This window comes from Doryrhamphus excisus, chromosome 1 (assembly GCF_030265055.1).
Source record: "Doryrhamphus excisus isolate RoL2022-K1 chromosome 1, RoL_Dexc_1.0, whole genome shotgun sequence".
NCBI lineage: Eukaryota > Metazoa > Chordata > Actinopteri > Syngnathiformes > Syngnathidae > Doryrhamphus > Doryrhamphus excisus.
Genome location: NC_080466.1, coordinates 435,569 through 463,365, shown reverse-complemented (window position 1 = coordinate 463,365; position 27,797 = coordinate 435,569). Strand labels below are relative to the sequence as shown.

General features: G+C 42.7%; 1 protein-coding gene across 9 annotated transcripts; it reads left to right on the top strand.

Moving 5' to 3' along the window:
- The first annotated feature begins 15 nt into the window (after window positions 1-15).
- wdr17 (WD repeat domain 17) lies at window positions 16-27,126 on the top strand. Of its 9 annotated transcripts, none has more exons than XM_058091646.1 (33): window positions 156-174; window positions 961-993; window positions 2,010-2,138; window positions 2,625-2,808; window positions 2,876-3,106; window positions 3,229-3,360; window positions 4,049-4,189; window positions 5,241-5,363; window positions 5,639-5,826; window positions 5,920-6,088; window positions 6,172-6,263; window positions 7,352-7,434; window positions 7,512-7,598; window positions 8,375-8,539; window positions 8,715-8,830; window positions 9,404-9,490; window positions 9,837-9,986; window positions 10,057-10,187; window positions 11,478-11,603; window positions 11,812-11,967; window positions 12,092-12,156; window positions 12,878-13,010; window positions 19,263-19,351; window positions 20,126-20,225; window positions 21,714-21,853; window positions 22,048-22,159; window positions 22,234-22,375; window positions 23,422-23,524; window positions 23,644-23,745; window positions 24,209-24,307; window positions 25,121-25,188; window positions 25,268-25,356; window positions 26,218-27,123. In XM_058091646.1, exons 3-33 carry the CDS (start codon window positions 2,016-2,018, stop codon window positions 26,335-26,337), a joined length of 3,846 nt encoding a protein of 1,281 aa, XP_057947629.1. In that variant the 5' UTR covers window positions 156-174; window positions 961-993; window positions 2,010-2,015; the 3' UTR covers window positions 26,338-27,123. The 9 variants fall into 9 exon arrangements, with proteins under 9 accessions (XP_057947631.1, XP_057947630.1, XP_057947633.1 ...); XM_058091645.1 differs by lacking the exon at window positions 156-174 and adding an exon at window positions 194-769; XM_058091648.1 differs by lacking the exon at window positions 961-993 and having other exon boundaries at window positions 16-174; window positions 25,295-25,356; window positions 26,218-27,125.
- Window positions 27,127-27,797: the final 671 nt, after the last annotated feature.

Here is a 27,797-nt window from a genome sequence, read left to right as displayed (position 1 = left end):
TCACGTTTTGATCAGTGCGAGGTGAGTGACAGTCGGCACAGCTAATAACCGATCAAAAGGCGCATTCGCTATGACCAATCACGGGCGTCGCCGAGGCCTCCATGAGGAAGACCGCGAGCACAGCGTCAGACTCGGGGAGCTGTCCGTTGAATCCCAGTCTGGCTCCAACTGACGGTAAGCAGCAGCATCCTGTTAGAGCTGGAATATCAAAACGCGGCGATGGCTCACCAGAGCAAAATGCAGCAAACTGATATTGTGTCAACATTAGCATACACCCGATGGAGACCGAGGCGATCTGCGATACATATCAATGCCTTCCTTGCGGATTAGTTGTTGTTGAAACCTGTTGATGTCATATTCCAACACATGGATAAATACTATCGACCCAAATATAACTTACAACTAATATTATACGCGAGGACACCATTGCGATAAAGGCTGCTAACACCAGGTTAGCGTGTTGATTTAACACCGACTCGGGTGGATGGCCATCGTTCGTCGTTCGTACAATATTGCTACAAATCGTTGCATTTCCGTTTGTGCGTTATCTGTGGTAGCGGCAACCCCCCCCCATCAAGTGGTCACAATACAGTGTTGAAGATGAACTCGCTTTATTTTATAAAGAGTGCCAAAGAGAACACGGTAGACCAAAAACGACACCCAACAAGCAGCCCGCCATGGCTTTTCCAAGTGTCTTAATTGCCTCCCTGGCGGCTCACCGTGGACCAATTCTAGACATTGTGACTATCCTAAATGGTTCATACACAGGGTGAGTCTTTGTGCTTTTCCCTTCTGTAGCCTGAAGCTATGACAATGGGGTCCATTTTAGTGTGAGGGATGAGAAATATCTTGCATGTTTTGAAGAAGTTTTGGATGGCCAAATCAAAAAATGTATATTTTGGTGGACAAAGACAGGAATTGATTCTATCCAACATTTCCTATGCTGTTTGTCCTCATTAGGGCTGGGCTGGAGCCTATCCCGGCTGACTTCTGGTGAGATTCAGGGTTTGGTCGCCAGTCGATGCAGGGCACATGTAAACAAGCAACAATTTACACTCACTTTGACTATTTAGAGTATGCAATGAACCTAATAAGCATATTTTGGGGATGGTGCATAATGTACATTTTTGCCATTTTTCAACTAGTCTTAAAATCTGGATCAGAAAGTGTATAAGGATGCTGTCCAGGGTGCTGAAAAGCCTGAGGCCAGTAAAATGCATGACTCACTCCAGATGTTGCAATACATAACTTCTAAAAACGTTTTAAGTTGAAGGAAACATATCAATATTCAAATAGAATAAAAATACCAATCAACAATAGAAACTATAACACCACAAAAAAACAAAACTATCAGAAGATTTCAGTAGGCCTATATCACAAAAGAGAATACACCCCTCACATTGGTGATAGCTTTTCAAGGGACAACACTAAAGAAACAACACTTGGATACAACGTAAAGTCGACAGTGTACAGCTTGGATAACAATGTACATTTTACATTTTGATAAAATATTTGCAGAAATGTGAGAAGTCGACTCACTTTTGTGGCATTCAGTATATTTCTACTGTGGTTTTGTAAAGTTCTCCATTGTTTAATCAGGAGATAAGCAGGAGTCTTAGCCAATCAGTGGTCAGATTAATGTAATCTCCTCACTGTCATCTCTCCTTGCATGCCCGCATGTGTGTTCTCTGCTTGTCCCTTCACGGATTAGTACAGTATGTGAATGTGAACAGATCCCTAGAATTAACCTTGTTATTTCTGTCATCAATAAACACCAGCGAGTCCATTCCATTTGCACGCGCATGATGTAACACTAGCCATGTTTAACACTTTGGATCATGAAGTATTCCTTCTCCTGATTGTTTCCTAACAATCATTCTGATGCAAGCTGACCGTGGTTTCAATTGTCCAAAGATCATGTACAATACATTTACTTGTCAGTAACTCACAAGAATGCTATGGAAGTGTGAAGCAATAACCATGTAACCATCATGTTTATTGGACTGTAGGCAAATATGACCAAAGTGAAGCAGGTGGGTTTGCTGGCAGCAGGCTGCCAGCCCTGGAATAACGACGTGTGTGCTGCCAGTGGAGACCGCTTTGCCTACTGTGCTACTCTTGCCATATACATTTACCAGGTAAGCCGTGGGAGTGTGTGCACATTTCTTTTTCATTTATGTCATCAGATAAAAGGGAATATGAGTTCATAACAGTTTAAATAGCCAAAAATGTAACATCTGCAGGCAATAAAAATACAAATTAAACAACACAAACCGTATCTGCAAGTTGTAAAAACTGTTTTGATTTGATGTCACAGGATGGTCCTGATAAAGGAGAGACTGTCAGGAACGATGGACATAGACACAGTTAGAGTTGATTGGAGCTAAGTCAAATGCATGCATGATAGTTATCTTACTATTATCGTTATCCTGTTTTCACGCATTAGCTATCTAATGGGATGCTTCCAAGGACGTTTTTGGATAAAAATGCAGTATATGACTTAACACGGCAAGATGCGCACAATAAAGTACACTAAACTAGGGTTTGCTGAAATACACACTAATATGCCAGTCGAGGTTCCACTGTACTGTTAATGCCTGGTTATTTCCGCCTGTTTCTTGTAGTTGGACCAGCAATACAATGAGTTCAAGTTGCGGTCCATAATGTCAGAACACAAGAAGACCATAACAGCCATAAGTTGGTGTCCTGATAACCCTGATCTCTTTGCGTCGGCCTCGGCTGATAACCTACTCATCGTGTGGAACGTAGCTGAGCAAAAGGCGGTAGCACGACTGGACAACACGAAAGGTAGACGACTTATTAAACTGCATTTTACTGTCAGAAAGGTGTACACCGTCACATCATGTCCTTCCAGGAATCCCTGCAGCTGTCAGTTGGTGCTGGAATTCCACTGATGGAGTGGCGTTTGTCTCCCAGCGTGGTCCGCTGTATATTTGGGTTTACGGGAATTCTGACCATGGCGTCACAGTGCATAAAGAGGCCCACTCTTTCTTGTCCGATATATGTCTCTTCAGATGGCACCCCACCAAGAAGGGAAGACTCGTATTTGGACACACTGATGGAAGTTTGTCTATTTTTCAGCCAGGTAATGTTGTTTCCCCCGACAACCATTTTGGCAGCCATTTGACTCTGTCCGTGCAGCAGACACACCAGACTGTGTCTCTGTCAACACACAATGTCATTCCTTCCTCTTTCTCCCATGTGTAGGATGCAAGAGTCAAAAGCATGTGTTGCGCCCCGAGTCTTTAGAGGGGACAGACGAAGAGGACCCAGTCAGTGCTCTGGAATGGGATGCCTTGTCTACAGACTATTTATTAGGTTGGGATCGTTCAAAACCATGTCAGTCACTAATATTTACTGTACCTTTAGAAAAAGGGATGGTTGACTTCCACATCTGTCAAACATACACAGTACAAGCAAATGTATGTTTTTTTGGTCTAAATTCCAAGCATTAAAATGGCTAAATGAAGTCAAATATGAATTTGTCAATAATTTTACTGTAATGTTGGTTGAGACACACAAGCACCAGATTTGATTGCTGAAACAACAGGCCTCTGTTGCGGGTTTGAATGATCTCACAGGCACAATAAATCCTAAATGTAACCCATGGCAAGTTAAAACTCAACTCTGGAGCACCAACGCCACTTCCTGTTCCCCGAGAACCAGAACACATTTACAGCAACACACATGAGCACGAATCTTCTTTGTCTTATTTTACCATATTATGTCTACTGTATTGGCTAATAGAGTAATAAAGGTGAATATAGGGGTGTTATTTAATGGCTGAGGGCTCTAATAATGTTAAAAAGAGTTTTTAGAAAATTGTATTTAGAAGCTCATGAACAGATTTTCTATGCTCTAGCTACAAAAGTATTTCATTTATATATAAGGAAAATAAGAAATACTGCTGAAAATGTACTTAACACAGTCAGGTCTGGAACCAATTAACCACGATGAACAAGGGATTATTGAATATATGCCTGATTGTCAAACGACCAAGAAAAGTAACATGTTGACTCTCTTACAGTGTCCAACCTCAATAATGGCATCAGGCTGGTGGACAGCGAGGCCTTGGCTTGTATCACATCCTTCTGCTTCCCCTCAGCTGCTGCATCAGTTCAGTGTCTTGCTTGGGTACCCTCGGCCCCAGGCATGTTCATTACTGGAGGTAAGCAAAAAATGGTGTGTATGGGATGTGTCTGTGCTTTCCCTTTTCCCAAGGGTGGAGTGGCCATTGGGACTACCAGGAGTTTTTCCCATGTGCCGACAAAAATTGTGCCGATGGACGACTGTATATTTATTTATTTATTATTAGGGCAACATTGAAAAATGTAGCATACAATAATAAAATTAGATTTCAAGAGTAAAGTACGTTACATATTATGTAGTAGGCTGTGGGTAGTATGCGAGTGGTTAGCGCGCAGGCTTCACAGCAAGGAGACCCGAGTTTGAGTCCACCCTCGGCCATCTCTGTGTGGAGTTTGCATGTTCTCCCCGTGCATGCGTGGGTTTTCTCCGGGTACTCCGGTTTCCTCCCACATTCCAAAAACATGCTAGGTTAATTGGCCACTCCAAATTGTCCATAGGTATGAATGTGAGTGTGAATGGTTGTTTGTCTATATGTGCCCTGTGATTGGCTGGCCACCAGTCCAGGGTGGACCCCGCCTCTCGCCCGAAGACAGCTGGGATAGGCTCCAGCACCCCCGTGACCCTCGTGAGGATAAACGGTAGAAAATGAATGAATGAATGAATGAATGAATATATTATGTAGAGCTGTACTGTCCATTGTAAAATCAAAGTTCCGATTGCATGTAAACTTGTTGAATACTATCCATACTATTCCTCTACTTTTCATATCCACATTTGTGATAGGCGTCAGGCCCAGTACACAACCTGTCCTGTGGACACGATCTTACCACAGACCCCAGCATTCATCATGAATGATTTCACTCTCATTTATTGATTGAAGCTCCAGAATATAAAGTATAAGGTTGAGAATAGTAGTGGTATTAAGAATATGCGTGTTTGTATGTACAGTACATCAATGGGCTGCATTGGCACCGTGTATTCGTGCTGTGTAGTGAACCAGTGTGGACCAAATTTTGGTCCCAGTCCACACGTACCTCTGCCTTGGTTTGTGCTTTCCTTTTGATTTGCTTGGCTGATTTCTAACATGCATTCCTGTCTTCAACATGATGGAGCTCATGTGTCTCTGTCAGATTCCCAGGTTGGAGTATTGCGGATATGGAATGTGTCTCGCTCCACTCCTTTGGACAGCATTAAACTCAAGAAGACTGGATTCCATGCTTTACATGTCCTCAACACCCCTCTTGCCAAAAAAGGTGCAGTTTACAAGTTTTGGACCTTGAGAAACAAATCATTATGATCTAAAATGTCTTTGTATTCATTTAGATAAATCTCCATAATCATATTCATAGGTTGGTGTTCTTTTATTGCACATTTTTATGAATGGAGCCACCATTTTTAAATGTCTGTGAAGCTATGAACGTGACAGGCGGATCCAATGTCAGCGTGTTTAATTGTGTTAAAAAGCTGAACTTCCAATAGAATCTAAATGCTCTTGTACCCCCCCCCCCCCCCCCACTTCTGTCTACAGCTCAGAGTTCCTGTTCTCCCAGTAAAAGTCAGCACACGAGCTCGACCAGTGAGGCAGTACCCCCCCCCACCCTTTCACAGAGCCGGTCCTTCTCTTTGCCTCCTGGCCATGCAGTGTGCTGTTTCATGGATGGAGGGGTGGGACTCTATGACATGGGCGCTAAGAAGTGGGACTTCCTCCGTGACTTGGTATCACAATGAAAGAACTTGCATAATACTGTAATACTTTTAGGAGCATAACCTGTGTTTGCCATTGAATGAATGACCCTTGCCCTCTTCCAGGGTCACGTAGAGACCATCTTTGACTGCAAGTTTAAACCTGATGACCCAAACTTGTTGGCCACGGCAAGCTTTGACGGAACCATTAAAATCTGGGACACAAATACTCTTACAGCCGTTTACACCTCCCCTGGCAATGAAGGAGTGGTGTACTCCCTGTCATGGGCCCCAGGTACACCCACGGGCACCCACGGCCATACTGTACATACACATGTACACACACGTTTCAGTGAAAATGCTCTGTGTGTTTTGAAGGGGACTTAAACTGCATCGCAGGGGCAACATCTCGCAATGGAGCTTTCATCTGGGACGTCAGGAAAGGAAAGATCGTCACCCGCTTTAATGAGGTCGTCTGTGGACATTGTCATTCATCCTGGTCGTTGTATTCTCAGGGCATTGAATCGATTGCAACGGGACTATTCAGTCATTTAGCCTCCAAGAAACAAACAAGACACAAGCACCTCGGTTTCAGGTGTGTCCGTGGCCACCGTTACATCTGAATGCTAACTAAATGCTAACTAGGGTTTTCCCACCCAAACGACCGTCGTTGGCTGGTAGAGGCCCGCTCCATTGTATCCTAACGACTATCGTCTTGCGCTACAAGAGCATGTCTGAACATGCCTCTACCTTTTAAAGCATCCTCAGGCTGTCCTACCTAGTCAGACTAGTGTGTGTTCCTCTTAAGCACTCAATATGAACCGAGGAAGCGTTCTCGGATAAGAGACAAAACGTCTTCTAAGACTTGCCATCAACTCAGTGCCCTGAGAGTTTTATTGAGGTTGCCTGATGCGTCATTGCTAGCAAACATGCAGTCAGGTCCGTTTTATTTACCGTCATGTCCGGTCTATAAGCCGCTGCTTTTTTCTTAAAATTTTGAACGCTGCATATTACAATTATGGGGCTGCACGGCGGTCGAGTGGTTAGCGCACAGACCTCACAGCTAGGAGACCAAAGTTCAATCCCACCCTCGGCCATCTCTGTGTGGAGTTTGCATGTTCTCCCCGTGTATGCGTGGGTTTTCTCCGGGTACTCCGGTTTCCTCCCACATTCCAAAAACATGCTAGGTTAATTAGCCACTCCAAATTGTCCATAGGTATGAATGTGAGTGTGAATGGTTGTTTGTCTATGTGTGCCCTGGGATTGGCTGGCCACCAGTCCAGGGTGGACCCCGCCTCTCGCCCGAAGACAGCTGGGATAGGCTCCAGCACCCCCGCAACCCTTGTGACGATAAGCGGTAGAAAATGAATGATTGAAAATATTATAATTATGACCATAGTCTAATCTTGTGACATCTCCTATTCTTCAGAACTACTAATTGTTTAATGTGATGAATACAGTAATGGCGGTAATCACCGGGAGGAGTTGTAACAAATATAGTTGATCATGTGATCAGGGTGACGTAGCAATTTAAGTGACGGTGTATGTCTTCTTCCAGCATGGCAAAAATGGTATATTTTGTATATCGTGGAGTCATAAAGATTCAAAGAGGATTGCAACTTGTAGTGGTGACGGATTCTGGTAAGTTATTGTTTTCAAATGTTTTCAGATACCCTTTTTAAAATGAGTGTTTGTTGATTGTTTTTCTATCTTACCAGCATCATTCGGACCATTGATGGTAAAGTCCTTCATAAGTACAAACACCCGGCGGCAGTTTTTGGCTGTGATTGGAGTCAGAACAACAAGTAAGACCTCAAACTATCAGTTATACGTATTTTCATCGTGATACTGGTTAGTACAGGTAATATTGCACCAATAATGATGATGATGTCATCCTGACAATGGGGGCCTGAAAGCCTATCCAGACTCTCGTGCTGCCACAAGACGGTTACTGCACAGTTACACTACACCAGGGGTGCCCATTACGTCGATCGCGATCGACTGCTCCATTGCAAAGGCATTGTGGGTAGATCGCATGGCATTGAAAAAAAAGTTGACATCTTATTGTAGACTGACAGATGAGGCAAACATAGTTGCGAATGCTTTTTTTTGATTGGCTGGAGAGTCAGTTCACCGTTCCTTTTGCAGGGCGGACTATCTGCGTTCTTGCCCGTCTTATCCTATCATCGCGCCTCGCTCTGTTGGTGGGTGGGGTTAGCTGACCGAAAGACAGACGGAGAGATTGACCGACACCCGTTGGCCATTTGTTCATGACCGACACAGCACGAGTTGTTGCGCTGTTGAGTTGAACGAATGTGACCATGACTGAACGGACTGACTCGAAACGGCTGACCGGGTCTAACGACCAAGTCCCCGAAATGAACGGATCTTTTTACTGAATGAACCGGAATGATCCCGTTCACTGAAGTGAACGGTTTTGCCCACCACTATTTTGCAATACTTAGCGCAGTGACGCGTGCGTCAAAGAAAGGTGTCTTGCATCTTGAGTAGGTGGTAGATCATTTTGACTCGGTTGTGTCCTCTGTCTGTCCTCTGTCTTGTCTGAACTGACTCCCTGCAGAGATATGATTGCCACTGGTTGTGAGGATAAGAATGTTCGTGTGTACTACTTGGCCACCAGTTCAGATCAGCCTCTCAAGGTCTTCACCGGACACCTAGCGAAAGTATTTCACGTGCGCTGGTCTCCACTCAGAGAAGGAATACTCTGTTCTGGATCAGATGATGGGTGAGTTGGAACACAGAAAGGTATCATTTTGGCCACAGTAAAAAAAACCCAAGAACTACCGTGCATGGAATGAAAATATGACAATGTAACATCCAGTATTTTGTACTTCCTGCAATTGTATGAGGTGTTCTATTGTTAAAACAAAAAAAGAAATGTAATGTGTGTTTTTGGACAGTACTGTTCGTATTTGGGATTACACACAAGATGCGTGCATCAATGTGCTGAGTGGTCATACATCTCCAGTCCGAGGCCTCATGTGGAACACAGAGGTTCCATACCTCCTCATTTCCGGTAAACTATGTTTTTATGTATTTTTCTTACTTGGAGCCTTGATGAAAGTGAGATTTGATTGAATGAAATAAGTATTAGTACATTTAAAAATTACAACATTAGATTTAGAACATAACATATTGATGTGAAGTTGTTTTACATTTTTATGATATTTTGTCTTTCTCTTAAAATAAACCAACCACAAATAATCAACTGTACATGTCTTTGTAATGTAAACAATACAACTTCAGTCAAGACTCTAAGATCTAATAATCGGTTGTTGCGGAGGCTCTTGTAACCTCTTGGATGAGTTGTTGCTGCCCTTAGCGGAATTCCGGTTGGCCGGCCACTCCTGGGAAGGTTCACCACTGTACCATGTTTTCGCCATTTGTGGATAATGGCTCTCACAGTGGTTTGCTGGAGTCCCAAAGCTTTAGAAATGGCTTCATGAACTGACCAATGAACTTTCTACTGGGAACAAACAAAACAATTGATGAAATTCCAGTATAGTTGTCGATTCATTGGCTCATGGATTAACCATCGATGAATTGTTGCAGCTCTAATAAATATTTTGTGAATGTCTTTTTTTTCTAGGTTCTTGGGATTATACAATTAGAGTTTGGGACACAAGAGATGGGACTTGCTTGGATACGGTGTATGACCATGGTGCTGATGTCTATGGTAGGACAGTACAGTTGACTGGAGGGTTACTGATTGCATCAGCATGCATGGTTTCGGAAAGGCCTGAAATAGTGATGAGGGTGGCTCGTACTGTCGTTGGTGGTGTGTTGCATTTTTAGCATCCTTAAGCATCATTTGGACTAAAGTGCAGCTTCTTACGTACTTCACTCAACGCTAGGGTCAAAGTTGACACATTATTAAGGTATTAACGCAAATTCAGACTTACATGAGCTACATTTCGCCATCAACTATTTCTCAGTTTAAGTAATTATGCAAAACAATTACCCGCCGGACTGTTTAATGACGGGATAATCATCTCTGTATCCGACTGTGTGTGTGTGTGTAGGTTTAACGTGCCATCAGAGTCGTCCATTCACCATGGCCAGTTGTAGCAGAGACAGTACAGTGAGACTTTGGTCTCTGACTCCCCTCATCTCTCCTCTGCTGCTAAACATCCTCACCAACCAACCCTGGGAGAAGATCATAGGAAACACTGGTATCATTGTCTTTTTCTATTTTTGAAGTGGAACTATTGACGGGGCCACGCTGACAACGTGTCTGTGCAGATACAGCTATGGTTCCTGGCTCTCCACCTCTGCTCTGTGGTAAAGTCTCGAGAGACATCAAACAGGAGCTGGAGAAACTAAACTTTGACACCACAACCAAGAAGCTGCGCTGGTTCTCGGAATGCTTTTCGGTAACTATTTTCTCAATACTATACACAATCTCTGTCCACACAAACATGCGTTCACACGCTGCCATTCACACACGGAAGTAATGGTGGTGCTGCAACCATAGACTTCTTCTTCTTTCCCTTTTGGGCTTTTCCCTTCAGGGGTCGCCACAGCAAACCCAACCCTGCCTTCTGCATCTGTCTCTCTCACAACCACCCTCATGTCCTCCTTGACTACATCCATGAACTTCCTCTTTGGTCTTCCTCTACGCCTCCTACCTGGCAGCATCCTTCTACCAACATATTGACCATCTCTCCTCTGGACATGTCCCAACCATCTCAGTCTGGCCTCATGTTATGTCCATCTCATGTACTCCTTCCTGATCCTATCCATCCTGGTCACTCCCAATGAGAACCTCAGCATCCTCATCTCTGCCACCTCCAGTTCTTCTTTCCTTCCATTTTAGCTGAACTCTTCTATCACACATCACACCTGAAACTATTCTCCATCCGTTCCTCCTGCCTGCCTTCTTCACCTCCGTTTCACAATCTCCATTGTTCTGAACTGTTGACCCCAAGTACTTAAAATTCTCCACCTTCTGTATCTCTTCTCCCTGTAACCTCACTCTTCCACTTGGATCCCTCTCATTCCCACACATATACTCCGTCTTGCTGCGGCTAATCTTCAATCTTCTTCAATCCTCTCCTTTCCAGGGCAAACCTCCACTCTTCTAGCATCTCCTCCACCCGTTCCTTCTTCTCACTACAAATCCCAATGTCGTCTGCAAACATCATAGTCCATGGGGATTCTTGTCTAAGCTCATCTGTCAGCCTGTCATCACCACAAGGCCATCATTTTAGCCAATCAGATGAGTCAATGATGCCATTTTTGTAGGCGGCACAGGAACAAACATGGCAAGAATAGCTACTTTTAAGCACTTTGGCCTTTTTTCTACCTTTGTCAACAAACTGTTTACATGCTTGGATGAAGCTGTTATAACTCAACTATATATTATTATTGAACTATATATTTGTCACTATTTTGATGACCGGGTGGTTATTAATGCACGACCATATCAGCTGTGGTTGCTTTTTCAGGCTTCTGGTTGGACAAAATATACATGAATGTGTTTTTATGTGGACAAAAATCTGCGGAGGGACATTTTTGTCAACACCAAATAAGGGGAAATGTGCATTTTTGGTAATCAATGTTCACATGGACATAGCCATGGAGTTTATACTGTGATGTAACACCTAAACATATATATCTATTTTTCTACGTGAATGCCCATATTTATAGTTTCATTCTAACAGCCCCCAGGGGGCAGCAGCAACCTGTGGGACCTGGTATCTGTCATTATGGGGCAGGACGACTCACTGCTCCCGGGCAGCTACAGCAGGGGTGTGATGCACATGAAGCACCTGCTGAAGTTCAAAACAGTAAGCTACTCTTTCTACCATCAGTCCGTCAAAAGTTGCATTGTTATGTACCAAATGATCGCTATCAGCTAAAGCTAATTCATGTGTGATAAATCAATATACGGCATGAAGTGTTTTGTAGTGTAAACGTGTATGCAATGGAGATGAGTAACACGTGTTTTTATCTTGTCAATGTAGATGTATGCCTTTTTTGTGTGTGCTCCTTCAGTCTGAAGCACAGGAACTGACCATCATCAAGATGTCTAAATTTGGGGGTGGTATCGGTGCGCCCAGTAAAGAAGAGCGCCTCAAAGAAGCAGCAGATATTCATCTGAGGCTGGGACAGATTCAGCGATACTGTGAATTAATGGTGGAGCTTGGGCAGGTGTGCTGCATGTTTGTGTTTTTCGTTTGAGCGCTAGTCACGTGCGTGCTAACATACCACTCTCTTCAATATAGCAAATAATTACTTTGTGGGTATTAAACTACAGTATTTGTCTCTCCGGCAGTGGGAGAAGGCCTTAGCTGTAGCACCAGGAGTATCCATGAAGTATTGGAAGAAACTGATGCAAAGGTAGGTTTTATCAACGATGCAGAAACTGTCAGATTCATGAAGCTAAAGATGAAAATACGATTCAGGAAATGGAGATATTGTAAGGTGGATGCAAGAATAGTAAAGAAACAATGGCAGAATGGAAAACAACAAGTCGTCATATGACATCCTTAGACGGAGAAGTCGAAATGTGTATAATATGCACATATTAAATTAGATTACACAAAACGTCGCACGGTGGGGGAGTGGTTCACATGTAGGCCAAACATTCAGGAGACTTGGGTCCGATAATCCGCTTGGACATCTCTGTAAGGAGTTGTATGTCCCTCCCCCTTGCTTGCGTGGCTTTTCTCCGGGTACTCCGGTTTCCTCCCACATTCCAAAAACATGCTAGGTTAATTAGCCACTCCAAATTGTCCATAGGTATGAATGTGAGTGTGAATGGTTGTTTGTCTATATGTGCCCTGGGATTGGCTGGCCACCAGTCCAGGGTGTACCCCGCCTCTCGCCCCAAGACAGCTGGGATAGGCTCCAGCATACATGTGACCCTAGTGAAGATAGGCGAATAGAAAGTGGTTGGATGGATTAGGTGAAACAGTTTTATAGCGCAGACCAGCGGACATATTTCTTTGGTTTTCATGATGATTTCCTGATCTCCACCTACACCACTGGATGATGTTATGCATTGAAGTAATGCGTATTGCCCAACACCTGACAACATATTGTATCTCCCACTGTGCAGGAGAGCTGACCAGCTGATGGCGGAGGATAACGATGATGCAATCCCATACTGCATTGCCACAGCAGACGTAAAGAAACTTGTGAGCTTCTTCACTGGCAGAGGACAACTGCTTGAGGCCTTACTCATTGCACAGGTACAGTAGGGAATCATGGAGGGAATCATGTAGGGAATCATGTAGGGAATCATGTAGGGAATCATGTAGGGAATCATGTAGGGACTTATGTAGGGAATCATGGAGGGAATCATGTAGGGAATCATGTAGGGAATCATGTAGGGAATCATGGAGGGAATCATGTAGGGAATCATGTAGGGAATCATGTAGGGAATCATGTAGGGACTTATGTAGGGAATCATGGAGGGAATCATGTAGGGAATCATGTAGGGAATCATGTAGGGAATCATGTAGGGAATCATGGAGGGAATCATGTAGGGAATCATGGAGGGAATCATGGAGGGAATCATGTAGGGAATCATGTAGGGAATCATGGAGGGAATCATGGAGGGAATCATGTAGGGAATCATGTAGGGAATCATGGAGGGAATCATGTAGGGAATCATGTAGGGACTTATGTAGGGAATCATGGAGGGAATCATGTAGGGAATCATGTAGGGAATCATGTAGGGAATCATGGAGGGAATCATGTAGGGAATCATGTAGGGAATCATGTAGGGAATCATGTAGGGAATCATGTAGGGAATCATGTAGGGAATCATGTAGGGACTTATGTAGGGAATCATGGAGGGAATCATGTAGGGAATCATGTAGGGAATCATGTAGGGAATCATGTAGGGAATCATGGAGGGAATCATGTAGGGAATCATGTAGGGAATCATGGAGGGAATCATGTAGGGAATCATGTAGGGAATCATGGAGGGAATCATGGAGGGAATCATGTAGGGAATCATGGAGGGAATCATGTAGGGAATCATGTAGGGAATCATGTAGGGAATCATGTAGGGAATCATGGAGGGAATCATGTAGGGAATCATGGAGGGAATCATGTAGGGAATCATGTAGGGAATCATGGAGGGAATCATGTAGGGAATCATGTAGGGAATCATGTAGGGAATCATGTAGGGAATCATGGAGGGAATCATGTAGGGAATCATGGAGGGAATCATGTAGGGAATCATGGAGGGAATCATGGAGGGAATCATGTAGGGAATCATGTAGGGAATCATGTAGGGAATCATGTAGGGAATCATGGAGGGAATCATGTAGGGAATCATGTAGGGAATCATGTAGGGAATCATGTAGGGAATCATGTAGGGAATCATGGAGGGAATCATGGAGGGAATCATGTAGGGAATCATGTAGGGAATCATGGAGGGAATCATGTAGGGAATCATGTAGGGAATCATGGAGGGAATCATGGAGGGACTTATGTAGGGAATCATGGAGGGAATCATGTAGGGAATCATGTAGGGAATCATGGAGGGAATCATGTAGGGAATCATGGAGGGAATCATGGAGGGAATCATGTAGGGAATCATGTAGGGAATCATGTAGGGAATCATGTAGGGAATCATGTAGGGAATCATGTAGGGAATCATGTAGGGAATCATGTAGGGAATCATGTAGGGAATCATGGAGGGAATCATGGAGGGAATCATGTAGGGAATCATGTAGGGAATCATGTAGGGAATCATGGAGGGAATCATGTAGGGAATCATGTAGGGAATCATGGAGGGAATCATGTAGGGAATCATGTAGGGAATCATGTAGGGAATCATGTAGGGAATCATGGAGGGAATCATGTAGGGAATCATGTAGGGAATCATGTAGGGAATCATGGAGGGAATCATGGAGGGAATCATGGAGGGAATCATGTAGGGAATCATGTAGGGAATCATGGAGGGAATCATGTAGGGAATCATGTAGGGAATCATGGAGGGAATCATGGAGGGAATCATGTAGGGAATCATGGAGGGAATCATGTAGGGAATCATGTAGGGAATCATGTAGGGAATCATGGAGGGAATCATGGAGGGAATCATGGAGGGAATCATGGAGGGAATCATGTAGGGAATCATGTAGGGAATCATGTAGGGAATCATGTAGGGAATCATGGAGGGAATCATGTAGGGAATCATGTAGGGAATCATGGAGGGAATCATGTAGGGAATCATGGAGGGAATCATGTAGGGAATCATGTAGGGAATCATGGAGGGAATCATGTAGGGAATCATGTAGGGAATCATGGAGGGAATCATGTAGGGAATCATGTAGGGAATCATGGAGGGAATCATGTAGGGAATCATGTAGGGAATCATGTAGGGAATCATGTAGGGAATCATGGAGGGAATCATGTAGGGAATCATGTAGGGAATCATGTAGGGAATCATGTAGGGACTTATGTAGGGAATCATGGAGGGAATCATGTAGGGAATCATGTAGGGAATCATGTAGGGAATCATGTAGGGAATCATGGAGGGAATCATGTAGGGAATCATGGAGGGAATCATGGAGGGAATCATGTAGGGAATCATGTAGGGAATCATGGAGGGAATCATGGAGGGAATCATGTAGGGAATCATGTAGGGAATCATGGAGGGAATCATGTAGGGAATCATGTAGGGACTTATGTAGGGAATCATGGAGGGAATCATGTAGGGAATCATGTAGGGAATCATGTAGGGAATCATGGAGGGAATCATGTAGGGAATCATGTAGGGAATCATGTAGGGAATCATGTAGGGAATCATGTAGGGAATCATGTAGGGAATCATGTAGGGACTTATGTAGGGAATCATGGAGGGAATCATGTAGGGAATCATGTAGGGAATCATGTAGGGAATCATGTAGGGAATCATGGAGGGAATCATGTAGGGAATCATGTAGGGAATCATGGAGGGAATCATGTAGGGAATCATGTAGGGAATCATGGAGGGAATCATGGAGGGAATCATGTAGGGAATCATGGAGGGAATCATGTAGGGAATCATGTAGGGAATCATGTAGGGAATCATGTAGGGAATCATGGAGGGAATCATGTAGGGAATCATGGAGGGAATCATGTAGGGAATCATGTAGGGAATCATGGAGGGAATCATGTAGGGAATCATGTAGGGAATCATGTAGGGAATCATGTAGGGAATCATGGAGGGAATCATGTAGGGAATCATGGAGGGAATCATGTAGGGAATCATGTAGGGAATCATGGAGGGAATCATGTAGGGAATCATGTAGGGAATCATGTAGGGAATCATGTAGGGAATCATGGAGGGAATCATGTAGGGAATCATGTAGGGAATCATGTAGGGAATCATGTAGGGAATCATGTAGGGAATCATGGAGGGAATCATGGAGGGAATCATGTAGGGAATCATGTAGGGAATCATGGAGGGAATCATGTAGGGAATCATGTAGGGAATCATGGAGGGAATCATGGAGGGACTTATGTAGGGAATCATGGAGGGAATCATGTAGGGAATCATGTAGGGAATCATGGAGGGAATCATGTAGGGAATCATGGAGGGAATCATGGAGGGAATCATGTAGGGAATCATGTAGGGAATCATGTAGGGAATCATGTAGGGAATCATGTAGGGAATCATGTAGGGAATCATGTAGGGAATCATGTAGGGAATCATGTAGGGAATCATGGAGGGAATCATGGAGGGAATCATGTAGGGAATCATGTAGGGAATCATGTAGGGAATCATGGAGGGAATCATGTAGGGAATCATGTAGGGAATCATGGAGGGAATCATGTAGGGAATCATGTAGGGAATCATGTAGGGAATCATGTAGGGAATCATGGAGGGAATCATGTAGGGAATCATGTAGGGAATCATGTAGGGAATCATGGAGGGAATCATGGAGGGAATCATGGAGGGAATCATGTAGGGAATCATGTAGGGAATCATGGAGGGAATCATGTAGGGAATCATGTAGGGAATCATGGAGGGAATCATGGAGGGAATCATGTAGGGAATCATGGAGGGAATCATGTAGGGAATCATGTAGGGAATCATGTAGGGAATCATGGAGGGAATCATGGAGGGAATCATGGAGGGAATCATGGAGGGAATCATGTAGGGAATCATGTAGGGAATCATGTAGGGAATCATGTAGGGAATCATGGAGGGAATCATGTAGGGAATCATGTAGGGAATCATGGAGGGAATCATGTAGGGAATCATGGAGGGAATCATGTAGGGAATCATGTAGGGAATCATGGAGGGAATCATGTAGGGAATCATGTAGGGAATCATGGAGGGAATCATGTAGGGAATCATGTAGGGAATCATGGAGGGAATCATGTAGGGAATCATGTAGGGAATCATGTAGGGAATCATGTAGGGAATCATGGAGGGAATCATGTAGGGAATCATGGAGGGAATCATGTAGGGAATCATGGAGGGAATCATGGAGGGAATCATGGAGGGAATCATGGAGGGAATCATGTAGGGAATCATGTAGGGAATCATGTAGGGAATCATGTAGGGAATCATGTAGGGAATCATGGAGGGAATCATGGAGGGAATCATGGAGGGAATCATGGAGGGAATCATGTAGGGAATCATGGAGGGAATCATGTAGGGAATCATGTAGGGAATCATGTAGGGAATCATGGAGGGAATCATGTAGGGAATCATGTAGGGAATCATGGAGGGAATCATGGAGGGAATCATGTAGGGACTTATGTAGGGAATCATGTAGGGAATCATGTAGGGAATCATGAGTGATTGATTAGTGGATCTCTCTGCATGGAGGAAGGACGACTTTAAAGAGAATGCTTCATTTGAAAAGCATGGGGGTCACTAGAGCTGCACCCATCCACCTTTTTTCACTTACGATCTGATTCTGATTCTGATTCTGATCCCTGTATGTGGTATGCAGATACTATCCCAATGCCAGAGTACAGTTTGCTTTAATAGTATTGTCATTTGTGTCCTCTCTCTTTTGTCAAATATGATTTGTATGAACGTATGTCCCAAAATGTATGTCCCAAAAGTAAAAGCATAAGATCAGAAAAGGAAGTCAGTCAACAGGACATTTCAAATATTTCCACACAAGAACGTCGAGGTGTAATTGGTTGCACAAAGGCCAAGCCAAGATGGGCAGAGAAGGATTCATCAAGCCAGGTGAAACCAATCCTGGATCAGTTCCTTAATTAGGGTCTCTCTATTTTTCAATAGAGGTGTGAATTCGAGTCACCAAACATGGACTCAATTCCGAATCACAATTTGAATGGCTTTAGCCACACCCTGACACCATCATCAAAGACTTGCAACGCAACTTGGACTTGGACATCAATGAATATTTGAGTGTGTCAAAGTATCTAACTAACCACTGACCACTGACCACTGACCAGTTCCAGCACGACAATGAATGTTCCCAAGGAACATCTATTAACGTCCAATCAGGGTGAAGAACAAACAGGGGTGTTACTTTCGTTTCTATGAGATTGTCTTGCCAGAGGAGCGCTAGAAAGTCATTCACGTGCTCACAAAGTTCATTCATTCATTTTCTACCGCTTATCCTCACGAGGGTCGCGGGGGTGCTGGAGCCTATCCCAGCTCTCTCGGGCGAGAGGCGGGGTCCACCCTGGACTGGTGGCCAGCCAATCCCAGGGCACATATAGACAAACAACCATTCACACTCACATTCATACCTATGGACAATTTGGAGTGGCTAATTAACCTAGCATGTTTTTGGAATGTGGGAGGAAACCGGAGTACCCGGAGAAAACATGCAAACTCCACACAGAGATGGTCGAGGGTGGAATTGAACTCAGGTCTCCTCGGTGTGAGGCCTATGTGCTAACCACTTTTCCCCCATGCGGCCTGCTCAGAAAGTTGATGAGGTGAAATGATCTTCACAAGTTTATTTATTGTTGCTATGGTTTAAATCCTGAATGTTTTTCTGTGTCTTAAGTGGCCTTTCTGGAATGATAGTGGAACATCCGTGGTCTAGCAGGTGGAATGACCCATGCAGAGCCTGCAATAACACGCATCTGCAACATGGAAGGGTTAATCACGCAACAGTGCCAAGCCATAGCAAGGGAATGTCAAATAGCACAGGGATGCAATGTGAACACTCCGTCATGTAGTCGCATTTGAATTTGGTCCAGTGTGTGGATGCTTAGGCACACTGTATGAGGTGGAAATAGGAAGGCTTAAAACTCATCTTTATTTGGGCACGCCCACAATAAGCAGATACACAAAGGCACTAAAGAAATACTACATGTAATGACAACTTACATCACATCACATGTCATATGTACAATATTTACAAAGCCACAATGCCATCATTTCTACTAATTTGTTGGTGTGTTCTTGGTTTTGTCCTCCTTAGGATACAATGTATGTTGAATAATTGTGCTTTATTGAAAGAATTGTATCATGGAAAAAAGTCTTGTGGACATTTTTATTACAGGGCGCATGCGAGGGGAACATCCGGCCACCTCAAACTTCAGCAATCAACCACGCAACGAATGATGTGGATAACAGACAACAGTATCAAAGGTAAAGTACAAAACACGCCAACATTTAGGAATGAGATAACTGAGTCTATTCACCGTGATAAACCTCACTGTATTATAGTCATAGCCTGTATAGTTTTATTTACATAGATCTGTCCATACTAATGTACTTATAAAAATTGCACTTCTGGTTGGATGCTAACTGCATTTTGTTGCCCTGTACCAGCGACATGAGCAATAACAATAAAGTTGAATCTAATCTAATCTAATCTAATCTAATCTAATCTAATAAACGAGGGATTCGTGTGCATACACTATGGTAGCTATAGCTGGGTTTTAGAGAGATGGGGGGGGGGGGGGGGGAAATAAGCGTATTTGTAACTAGAGGTCATGTAAAATCAGAGCAAAAGTACTTTTTACACATATAACACCATAAACAATTGACAGTTTTCACGTTTGCAATGGAACTGTGTGTCATGGCGTGTACACTAAAATTTCCCTTCAATGCAACAGGCGAGATGTTTTTTTACTTCCTGGTTGCGGAGGAGCTAGGAAAGATGCCCGTGCTCTTAGAAAATGCACTTCTGCCACCTTGTGGCCGTTTTTTGGCTTAAACCGGCACCAAATGTGTTCTCATCTATTGTCGAGTTGCATCATCACCACTTTGTGCCTCTGAGTGAGCATTTGGGTGGAAAAAACGTACAATTCAGTAATCTTTGGTAGCGAATGAGTTAAGGGGATGGGAACATTTTCTACTTCATACAAATCTGTGGTCTTAATGTTCTGTCTAGAAAAGTAAGGATGTTTTTTTACCCAGCCTTCTTCATAATGTATGTGGACAACTGGCTGAGTGGTATTTCCAAGATGGCTGCTCTGTCCTGGCTGCATGCTGCCACCTCGCAGTGGACAATGTCAAGGTAGAAGCGCGTGGCGTGTGCATGTGACCATCATAATGTATGTATGGATAGTGCATGACCCGCTGTTAAAATGAATGAGTGGATTTGCTGACCTCAGCATAATAAATCTTACCAGCCCACGTGTATCACTTGTACACAGAAGGCAGTACACGTGTTCATATTTCTGCAAATAATGCAATATTTTCATGGGACAACACTAAAGAAATTACACTTTGATACAAAGTAGTCAGTGTACAGCTTAGATACATTACCGTCCCCTCAAAATAATGTTGTGTCATGAAATTGTGTTTAGTGAATATTTAGAGTGGATAGTGGATCATTTTCCACATTTTCTGGAATTGACTAGAACAGGGGTCAGCAACCCGCGGCTCCAGAGCCGCATGTGGCTCTCCAGTCTCTTTGTTGCGGCTCCCTTTGCAATGCTTGAATATTTTTTAAGCACCCGAGTGGTGAAAATGCACGTCTTTGTTATGAGTTTACAAAAATCCAACTTTGTGTGAGACCATGAATGCATCCTGACTGAGTTCTGACTGGTGACTGAATGAGCAGACAGGATGCTATCCAGTTCTCTCTGACAGGTTAACATGAAGGGAAATGAGTAATACTTTGAGTTATTTGAGTTATTAATTATTATTAATGAGTTATTTGACGATTCTAAAAAATAAATTAGAGCTCATTTAAAAAAAAAAGTTTATCTCCAGTACTAGCAAGAGTACTCCAACTCGTCTTTTTTTTTTTCCCTCCAATGTTGTTTTAAACATACAACGTTTTGCGGCTCCAGGCTATTTTTCTTTAGTGGGCAAGTGGGTGAAATGGCTCTTTTCATAGTAAAGGTTGCCGACCCCTGGACTAGAACATGACGGGTTGCCTCTTGAATCCTCTTTCAGGCCTCCATGATGATATCATGCACTGCCTTGCACTCCTCTATCGAGGCTCTATGGTAGTCGGTATGGTATGGTTATTTTGTATATTTACTTCCGAATGCGTAACAAGTTCCAAGAAGGAACACCATTTGTGTAACTGTGGTCAAGCTCTGTGGGCAAGAAAAGGGCCAAAGTAGTCCAAAACTTCGAGATTGGTGCCTGGAGTTCCTTTCATTTCATCCACACAGGAAAACCCCCAAAAAACGTAAAGTTGTGAAACTGTATCAAAGTATAGTTTCTTTAGTGTTGTCCCTTGAAAAAGTATTATCAAATATTAGCAGAATTGAAAGGGGTGTGGTCACTTTATGTATGATACCGTATGTATGAATGATTAACAATAAAAGCTATTTGCACAGTTGTGCATACATAGCAACTAGGAAAATATTTGATTGACTTGAAGTGTCCCAAAATGAGCTTGTGCTGGTTTAAGTCAATATGTCATATGTTCTTAGTGGGGCGTGACGCCTGTGGGGGGGCTGCTGTTCCTGAAGGAAGACTTTCTGTGAGACTTCAAAAGTTTCTGTGTGTGTGTGTGTGTGTGTGTGTGTGTGTGTTATTGTTTTAGCTCGCCATGTCTAGTCTGATCAGAGGTAACGAGCTGGAGCTGGCTGCATGTATGGGTGTAGTTCTTGGAGAGGCAGTGGAGCAGAGCACAGCCTACTGCCTTGAGCTGCTGGCCAGGAAGTACATGACCCCGCCGACATGGTAAGTCTGCTTCCAGGATGAATAAACGTGTATTGATGAGTACTAGTATCTTCCAACTGATGTATGATCTGCCAATGGTGTGATGAATCGCTCCAATGTTGGTTGGTCCCAGCACTTCCTCTCATGATATGAAATATGTGATGAACGTCACGTATGTTTGACATGGCTGACTGATCTTTGCTGTGTCCATATAGGGAGCTCTCAGCTGACATACTTGGAATGATTCCTGAGAACCATGTTTTACTTGCGAAGGTGTGTGCATATTTCACAGGAAGTGCTTCAGAAATCACCCAATTACGTGAAAGGGTGAGTGGCCCAACATTCAATGTCAATAATCACTGAATAAAGCTAACCTTTGCTACCATTGTTTGTCATTTCAGTGCTGCCTTCCCTCGCTAGAGGAGTGTAAAGCTTTGGCAGAGGAAGCCATGTGTGACGGAGATCTGTTTTCCGCTGTTAAATTTCACCTGCTGACCTCTGAACCTGAAAACGCCCTGAAGATAGGGATCGATCATGTCAAAGGTATTGACAGCTGAGTGGATGTATTCCGTATATCATATGCTCCTCCGTCAGCCAACAATATAAACTAAAAAAACAAAAAAAAAAAAGCAAACAAAAAAACCAATATAAACTCAAATCATTGATGAGCTCAAATGTTCCTTGGCCGATACAGTGGAACTTTGGTTAGCGTACGCCCCGGTTAGTGTGTTTATCACTTGATGTTGTAAATTCACTCTCAGCAAAACAGGAAAGGGTTGACCGTGTTTATCTTGCTGATTGAGTAAGTTGATCCAACTTACTTAAGATTTGTATGATCAATACACAATGGCTACATTCATCCACTTCATTACTTCTGAAGCTGCACTCTATGCATCATGGGAACTGTAGTTTTATATATAATGAGTTGTGGTCTCCTATAGAGCAGCTACACACAATAACCCGCACAGAAACATTTAGCAGAATCTATTCTATTCCACTTGTTTTTTTTCATTTGTGCTTCCTGCCAAAACGGTCTGTTTTAATGTATTCCACTCATGCCCGCCTCCGGGCATGTCCACTCCGCTGTGATTGGTCACACGCCCAAAGTGCTTCCTAACTATGAACCACATAAGGAAGTCGGCCCCCTGTGACATCACAAAGGAACGGTTTTCCCACGCCTTCTCAAACTGAGCGTTTTGAGCCATCCCAAACGTCCAAATACACAAACCTCATTATCTGAGAATTTGGCATGGTTTAACGCGTGAATGAACATTCTAACTGCATGCAGAGGTCAGAAAAGAAACACGTTCCCTTTAAGGCAAATATGGATTTGGTTAGAGTACGTTACGGTTAGTTGAACCTTTTTGAACGGATTCTCAATGCTAACCAAGGTTCCACTATATACTGTGGATTTGGATGTCTGTGCCTTTAAATGCCACAAGTGCAAGATAAAAAGATGAAGCTATTTTATTTTTTATTTTGATCGGAGGAGAGAAATTAAATAAGATGCGCATTAAATGCACATTAAAAGTGCATTAAAATACTCCTGCTCACTTGAAGACATTTTTTTCCGGTCTCATTCCCATCAGAGCAGCTGAGTGGATCTGATTGGATCGTGGACAGTGTTCATCCAATCCTTGACTTGCTGAGTTATATTAGAAGTGACCGCCTCCTGATGGCCAAATTCACAGAGTAAGCCTTTTAGTTCTGAATATATTCATTGTTATTTCTATACATGGTTACGTTCCACACATTCTCTATGTCTTCCTGTGTGTGTGTGTGTGTGTGTGTGTGTGTGTGTGTGTGTGTAGAGCTCGCAGTGAGCTGTTGATCCTGTGTGGTTACATCGGAGGTCTGCTGGCCATACGGAGACAGTACACCAGCATCGTACCTGCGCTCTATGAATACACCAGGTAGAAACATCTCCAGGTTCATTGGATTTAGTCACTTTATTAGGACGTAGCAGCAACAGGAATCAGATATGGTATTATATCAAGTATTTCCAAATGAAGCAGGTGGGGCAGACCCTCACTTGTCATGATGAAAAATGACAAAAATAATTCGGGTGTATTCAGGCGTTGGGTGCCTAAAGTACCCTTTATAAGAGTTATCCATATAAGAGAAAGATTTGTATATATTTGATGTTACCATTATTATTATTTTTTAATGATCACAGGGCTGATATAAAAATACAACAAAGCTCGTTGAGATCGAAATAATTGTGTTATTTTAATCCAAATCTAAATAAGCCGTAAAGACAATTACCCCATCCGACAGCAGTAAGATTTCATTCTAATAATATGATGATGATAATAATAATAATCATAATTACAGCATGTCTGGTCTGCACATACTCTGCCACTCTCTGTTACACAGTCAGTTGCTAAAGCGGAGAGAAGTGAGTCTTCCTCTGAAGATTGAGCAGCTGTCGACGGAGCTGGATGCCTGGCAGGCATGCACTCAAAGTAATGGCAAGTAGGTTAACACACTCTCACACACACACACACACACACGCACACACACACACACACACACACACACACGTACACACACTCGTCACGTCATGAGGCGAAGGAGTATATCTTCTGCTGCAAATAAAAAGTCCCATTCATTCCAAAATAAATGACAGGCTGTCAAGGTGTATTGACATCCCACTACACCCTGAGTTGATTATCAACAAGATGGACTTGGGGTCGAGGGTGATGGTTACAGACATGCTACCAACACTGTTGGAAGATAACAAGAGAAACAGAAATGCATTATGGGAAGAAGTTCAAATATATATATTTTTATTTTAAACTCACATTGGTGCTTGTCTCGTATATTTCTTAGCTATCTGTTGAGTGTTAAGCTACTGCGTGAGCATGTTGGCCTTCTATCTAAGATGACACGGTGACTATGACTGTTATATAGAGTAACGACCTCCTGCGTTTTCCCGTAGGTTGATCATTTTGTTGAGTTTTCTCATCGCTCATGATTGGCTCTTGTTAAATAAAGATCTACCTGGTGCTCACAAACTGGTGTACTGCAGAATATGATCACTTATGTCATGGACGTGTGTGGCTTATAGTCTGGTTTCTCTCTAAATTTAGTGTGTGCCGCTTAAACAGCGGTACGTTTTGTGTTTTTTTCATCTTGGTTTGTTGTATTTGTCGTATGTCGTATTTGGATGTTTTTGTCCTCAATCTACCCTTGTTTCTAGTGGTGCACACGAACACAGTACAACAGTACTGCAACAGTACAATGCTGTATTGTTTTACCATCCATGACGGTCTGCCTTCTTCATAGCCCGCCATCAGAGAGTCAAAAAGAAACCTTCCAATGCCTCGGGAGGAGAATCCTGCCTGTCAGCACAGGTAATAACAGTCCCTAAACTAAAGTCTCAAAAGGTCGACTAAAGTCAAACAAGCCTCTTGTCTCTTTGTCCATTATTAGTCTTGTGTGGTGCTGATTATGTAACAGGTTCCAATCTGCCGAGCCACTCCGATGTGCAGCTTTCCTGTTTCACTGGTCACAGAATACAGGTGTGTGTTTGTGTTGGTTCTTATCAACTTATCTCCCAATAGAGTCGTACATTTATGACACAAAATGTCTGAAATGTACAACATAAAAGCCATAATCTTATGACAACAAAGTCACAAATTTCAGACAAAAATAGTCATAATATTACAAGAATAAAGTCGTGAATTTGCATCCATCCATTTTCTATACTGCTTATCCTCACTACAGTCGTGGATGTGCAGGAGCCTATCCTAGATGACTTCGGGCGAGAGGCGGGGTACACCCTGGACTGGTCGCCAGCCAATCGCAGGGCACATATAGACAAACAATTTGGAAAAAAAGGCATACATTTACAAGAAGAAAATTGGAATATTACAAGAATAAAGTTGTAAATTTAGGAGTAAACAGTCATAAATGTACGAGAAAAAATGTTGCCTATTACGACAATAAAGTCATAATATAATAAGAATAAAATTGTAAATGTACAAGGAAAAAAGTTATAAATGTATGACTTTTTTTAGATTTTGTAGTTCGTCCACTAAGTCTTGAAAAGAGAGGTATTATTACAGGACTATTTTTCGTATACGGTATAACAATTTTGGCAATGTGGCAATGGCCACATTCAGAATAACAATAATAATCTGAGATTTTGAAAATAAAGTCACAAATTTACAAGAAAAAAGTCATACATTTATGATAAAATGTTGTAATATTACAAGAATAAGGTAAATTGATGGGTACATTTTTGGTCACTCTGCTAGTTTAGTAGGTGCAATGTTTGTTCGGATAATCAAGACATATTTTTGGCAATATTTTTTCTGGTTATTCCCTGTATTGACGCAGATGTGTTGAAGTGTAACTGTACGGTGCTCTTTTCCATCCAGGGTCCTGTATTTCTACTTGAAGATGGCAAATCAGCCATTTCCCTGAATGATGCTTTAATGTGGGCAAAAGTCAACCCCTTTTCACCGCTCGGAACAGGAGTTCGCATCAACCCCTTCTAACACGCGCTGCACCTACGCAACACGTAAAAGTGTTACCGCTGGCAAAATATGACTGAGCCAACGAATGTGAAACCCTTTCATGTATTTGGGATTCTATAAAGATGACATTTTTTAAGTTCCTGTTTTTTAGTCGCTGTGTCAGAACCATCACTTATTTTTTGAAGGGAATACGCAATATGTTTGTCTCTAAATGACAGTATTCACACGATTTTAAAAGAATGATTTTCGAAAGAATATTGAAATAAATGTATCATTTCATGGTCTGTGTTGTTCAGTCACAGTCGAATGAAAGCAGCACAATAACATTGGTACGAGTTTGCACGGTTGAAAAGAGGGCGCTACCAGACGTCTTTTTGGATGTCAAAATGACAAAACATGTTACATAAATAATGTCATATTTAAGCGGTCTCATGTTACAATAAGGTTGAAGTGCCGAAAAACTGCAATCTGAGGCGGGATGTCGAACACGGGAGCGAACTTTATTCTTTTACAGAACGTCAACTCACACTCTTCACTCTGTAAGACAAAACAACACACCGGAGACAACAGCAGAGCCCCCTTCCCTCAGGCTCCCCCCTCCGGGTGGCAACTGCTCCCCCATCAATAGTGGAGGGTTCAATTATGTACCAGCAGCCGAGCACTAAAAGGTATACAAAAATACAGTAACTAATGAGGACTGGCTCGTAAGTTCGTTCCTCATCAATAAATACATTTGGGCACCTTACTATATAATAATAATAATAATAATAACAACAATAATAATAATAATAATAATAATAATAATAATAATAATAATAATAATAATAATAATAATAATAATAATGCTAGGTTAATTAGCCACTCCAAATTGTCCATAGGTATGAATGTGAGTGTGAATGGTTGTTTGTCTATATGTGCCCCGTGATTGGCTGGCCACCAGTCCAGGGTGTACACCGCCTCTCGCCCAAAGACAGCTGGGATAGGCTCCAGCACCCCCAGCACAACCCTTGTGAGGAAAAGCGGTAGAAAATGAATGAATGAATGAATATATAACACATAAAAACAATAAATGTACTTTTACCTTCAACACCTGATTGTGGCACCAAGATCAACACTTTCTGTTTTATTATGAATAATAAGTTTCGCTTTACTTTTGATCACGGCTGCAAAATAAGCCAAGATGGCGCTAGAGACGACAGAATACGGGCTACTGAGGTTTTACTGTACTTTAAAATTTGTTATAGTTTCTGTTTACTTTCCCCCAACAAGTAATTGATATAGTAACAGAATCGTTGCCAGGATAAGTATTTATGGGGAAAAAAGTTAAATATGTAAAAGATTTGGCATTTAGCTTCTCAGCAGCGTGTGCCATTGACAGATGGTTCATGAGATTCTCTACCAAAACGTTAGGGGGCAGTGTTTCCCCGAGAGTGACAAAGCACAGCTCTGCTTGATGAGTGGTTTGGGTTAGCTTCCTGTCT

Excerpts from the sequence above, each read along its gene's own strand:
- wdr17 (XM_058091646.1), top strand. The coding sequence starts at position 2,016 with ATGACCAAAGTGAAGCAGGTGGGTTTGCTGGCAGCAGGCTGCCAGCCC. Across the intron at positions 6,089-6,171 it reads CTCCCTGTCATGGGCCCCAG|GGGACTTAAACTGCATCGCA; the intron begins GTACACCCACGG and ends TGTGTTTTGAAG. Across the intron at positions 22,160-22,233 it reads TCACCCAATTACGTGAAAGG|TGCTGCCTTCCCTCGCTAGA; the intron begins GTGAGTGGCCCA and ends TTGTCATTTCAG.